Here is a 4,385-nt window from a genome sequence, read left to right as displayed (position 1 = left end):
GGCACAACAAGATGGGAGATGAAAGAGATATATGGGAGAAAGGCGGCAGAGAAAAGGGAGGAATGAAAGGGGGGAGGCTAGGGGAGGGTCGCATGGGGGAACGAGGGAAGGTCGTGTTTCTCAGTGGAGGGTGTGCTCTCTCTGAGGTAGCAGTGTGGAACCACCCAGGGCCTTGTAATAGTTAAATCATATCAATTAACCATGGGACATCAGGGGATTAGGGGTTAATCTCTCCCTTGAGAGAGAGAAACAGTAAACTAGAAAGGAAGGAAAAAGGAGAAAAAGAAGAGATCATAAAGGGAGATAGCTAACATGATGAATTAGAGAGCATGAAAAAGCATGTTTCAGATAAATAAAGAAATTGCCTGAAGGACGACTCCTTGTTCACTTAAGTTATCAACAATGACATTGTAAATGACAGCAAATGAGCAGCGTAGCGCTACATTTGCATTTCCCTATCAGCAGTGGTGGGACCAGAAGTGGCATTTAGGGATTAAAAACAACACAAAACAGGAGATAATCCCATAGCTCGGCCACACCCGCCTGGGAACTGACTTACGCTATTTTCAATTTGGATGAGGGCTTGGAAGAAGAAAAGGGGCACGAATAATTTACCCCCTTCCTCCAAAGCTTTATTGCCCCCCATAAAATTGCCCCCTCAGATTTAGAAACATCCACATTTGATTGAAAATGAAATCATATACAATAAGAGATGGTATATGTGGCAAAGGGTTTGGGAGATCTATATTTGGGGGGATTGGAGGACTGAGCTTTGGGGGTTTGAGAAAGAGCAGAGGAGCCCCTCTTTCTCTGGTGTATATGCAAAAATGGCTGAAGTGGGTAATGGAGCCGTGAGGTAAGAGGATTAAGATCAGCATTGGGTCAGGACTGATAGTGAGGGACGGGGTGATGGAGGGACAAAAGGATAAGAAGAAGAGAAGGGAAAATGGGGGAAAAGGAGTGGAGAGAAAGAAAGAAAAAGGGGGATGTAGAGAAAATTAGCCAGAGGTGGGCGATTTGGGGTAAAAAGATATGAAATGGAGACTTGAGGAACTCTTCCAGACTCATAAGTGATCATTTGGAATCTGTGTGTCCCCCTGATAGGGACCGGCAAGATAATGCTTAACCTGATACTTGACTCCAGGGGTTCTACAACATCTCCACTTATAGGGGAAGAGCTTGAAGGCTACAAGAAGGTATGAGCAGGCTGTGAGTTCAAATACTGAGCACTCAGGAAGCCCGAAATGTGCAGGATTGAGCATTTAAAGGGGATAGAGAAGGATGAAATGTATCTTTCATAAATAACTTGATATTGAGAAATAGAATTTGCATTCCTGTGGTCAGTAACAGACACATCCTGGCCCCCACCTGCCTTTTAAAGTCCCTGTGAAGTCAAAATAGATGTTTAAGAGTTAATATCACATATGTCTTGTGCTATACGTCACTTATACGTAAGTATCTGGCCAAACAAGTACAAAAAAAGGAATTTTTAGGTTCAGGTATTCTTAATGGTATCTTAGAGTTTGTTATTTCCTGAAAAGTTTACCCATCCTACACTCAGAGGTGTATAGGTCTATTATCCTATGTCCAATAAAATGCTTTCTTGCTCATGATGCTGCTGGAGTTTCTGGGGGCCGATGTATTAGATACATCTGGCAAGGTCTGATGTCTGTACAAAACACTTTATAACTATATTCACCGATTTTGGTGAAAATTGATCATATTTTATGAAATAAAAAGACTTACAGAGTTTCCTGATCAACAGATAGCTTTAACTACAACAGAAGTAAGCTCAGCAGCCAGACTGGACCAGGATTGAACACACAACAATGTTATACTGAGGTCCTTTACAGAGTTTCCAAAGATTGGAAGTAGTGTACAAGTTAAGTAGTGAACCGATAACTTCTGCAAAACAACAGCTTGATGTTTTTATCTGAATTATACAATCTGAATAAATCATCAATATTTAATGGACAGGTATGAGAGCTGTATTATTTTTTTTACCCTGGCAAGAAAGTGACTAAACATATTTCCCAAAATGTGAGAACATTAAAATAAAATAAAAATATGTGCTAAAAAACTGGAAACTAGGTTCACACAACACAACCTCTTCTAGAAAAGGCCAAAGACATCTGAAGTTTACAAACTTCTTCCACATAAGTATCTGCTTTAGTGGAGCAAGTTGTACTCTGAAAACCAGTCTGTAGGAGCTGAGGAGTCTCATCTAAATGTTCCCCTGACCGATAAGTCTTTGCTTTAGCCAATTAGATGCCATCACAGGATCAGACTCAACTCTTATTTGCCAGCCAAAGAAGCTCAGCTGCTCGACCCCGGCAGTAGCCTCATGGAGCCACGTTGCCGCCTCGCACCCCCTCCCTTCCTCAGTCCCCCCACCGCAAGTCTTAATTCAGGCACTTTGAAGTATCTTGGTCTGTGGTGAGGAGCCACTCAATCAATTACGAATGAAATAATCTCCTTATGATATTCCGAGGTTTCTTCAAGTAGAGGAGGGGGGAATGCAAGAGGAGATTACGGAAGCCAAATCAGTCTCTCAGCTGCGTCTCAAGTGACAGGGGGAGAATCAGCTGAGAGGATGGTGGGAAATTAAATAAGAAAAAAAAGATTATGTCTAAGTGTGTCACCTCCGAACACTGCTGTGAAATCTGTAACCTGATCCATGAGGAGGTGGTAGTGGAGTGCAGGAGCGAGAATGGATTATTGCAAGCCGCGTTAAAAGAGGACCCATGGTTGCTTAAAAAGCTTTTGCTTACCACTAAGAGAGAGAGCACACACACATATCAGACATCAGGGTGGTGTATCTGTGTGTGCAAAAACAAGCAAAGACAAAGTGAAGTAACTTGTCATCTTGCTGGGAATCTAACTTCTGATCTGCTAAACACAAAGATACTCCACATTTTCGTGCATTCTCAGAGACAATATGAGTGGTAGTGAAATGTTAGCAGCTTGTGATGCTCAGAGGATCAGGTCACAGGATGATATTTATGCAGTCTATAAAGCAGCATTAGGCCATCAAAAAAGTTTAAAACTCAGACTTCGTGTCCATTTTGTCTCAACTAAAGAAGGAGCTTGGGAGAAGGAGGGAGAAGGGAATAGATCTTTTAGTATCAAACAAAAGTGTTACTGATGATACTACTGAAGGTGCTTTTCCATTTAGTATAGCAGAGCCTTTCCAGTGAGCCAACATGCACAGTAGCAGCATGCTGACTCTGTTTGACCTGAATGGAACAGAACCTCAATTAGTATCAGTGGTAATACCTGTGTTTACCCTACAATTATACCAAAATGACTGAAAAGGGTCTATTATGTGCAAAATGTTATGATGAAAACCATCCATCTTCTGAAAAAAAAACCTCCACTACATCTCAAAAGAAAATGTTCATGTTCAACTAAATTTGTCTCACAGTTTTAGTTACTAGTTACTTTTCAGATTACATTTTCCATACCCTTACTGTCCAGTGAAAACATGTATCTTCAATTTTGGTGATTTTGATTTTTTTCTGATAAACTGAAGGATTAAGTGTTCCTTTGTAAATAAACCCTCTTAGATTAGCTGGAAAATACATTATTAAAAGCTGAAAACAGTATGATGTGTGGTTCTCACAGGATAGCAACTAATCTTACAGGATATGATGCATTGCTATACATTAAACTACCCAACAATAAAGTAGTTAATTAGTGCAACCTTAAACATCTACAGCAGTAAAATAACAGTAAAAACACATTCAGCAGTACTTTTTATCCAAAAACATCATATATAATAGCACACAGACTTTTACTTTTGATATTAAGTATTATAAATGCACAGTGTGTTATTAGTACTTTTACTTAAGTAAAGGATCTGAGTACTTCTTCCACCTCTGATGGTAAAATCTATGGAAGCCTACAGTTTTGTAATTATTACAGTATGTCTTCCATCTTTATTTCCTGCTATTCTTTTGTGTCAATAAATACTTTGTAAAATGCCAAACATGACAAGACAACAAACAAGCTCTCCCTCCAGCCTCCCCCTTCTCCCCTCTCTCACCCCCATCAGTGTCGCTCCCACATCTTGCCTCGAGCTTTTCTGATTTTCTCCATGGCTGACTGTCGTTTCTGCTGCTGCAAGCACAGCCATCAATGCGCATTGATCGCTTCCCTTCATCCTCAGCGTCCCCTCCGTTATACCTGACTATGGCGACTAATTCTCCCGTTCTCACCCTTCTTCATCCCAGATTGAGAGGGTCGGAGGAAAAATCAATAACGGTGCCAAGTGGGGAGGGGTCAGGGGTCAACGAGGTCCTTGACAAGTGTGTCAGGGGAAGGAAAGGAGTGAGAGAGAGGAAAAAGTGCTTGTCCTTGTGTGTGTGTGTGAGAGAGAGTATATG

At 41.0% G+C, this 4,385-nt stretch overlaps 1 protein-coding gene across 1 annotated transcript in view; it reads left to right on the top strand.

Moving 5' to 3' along the window:
- Positions 1 to 827: 827 nt before the first annotated feature.
- Positions 828 to 4,385, top strand: part of dmbx1a (diencephalon/mesencephalon homeobox 1a) — a 16,837-nt gene continuing 13,279 nt past the window's right edge. Inside the window, exon 1 of the mRNA XM_035670457.1 lies at positions 828 to 856. Within this exon, the coding sequence (XP_035526350.1) occupies positions 828 to 856 (29 nt within the window). The remainder of the gene's footprint in view (positions 857 to 4,385) is intronic.

This window comes from Morone saxatilis, unplaced genomic scaffold (genome assembly GCF_004916995.1).
Source record: "Morone saxatilis isolate NCDOM2014 unplaced genomic scaffold, NCSU_SB_2.0 Contig23, whole genome shotgun sequence".
Classification (NCBI taxonomy): domain Eukaryota; kingdom Metazoa; phylum Chordata; class Actinopteri; family Moronidae; genus Morone; species Morone saxatilis.
This window is presented reverse-complemented; position numbering and strand designations above follow the sequence as displayed.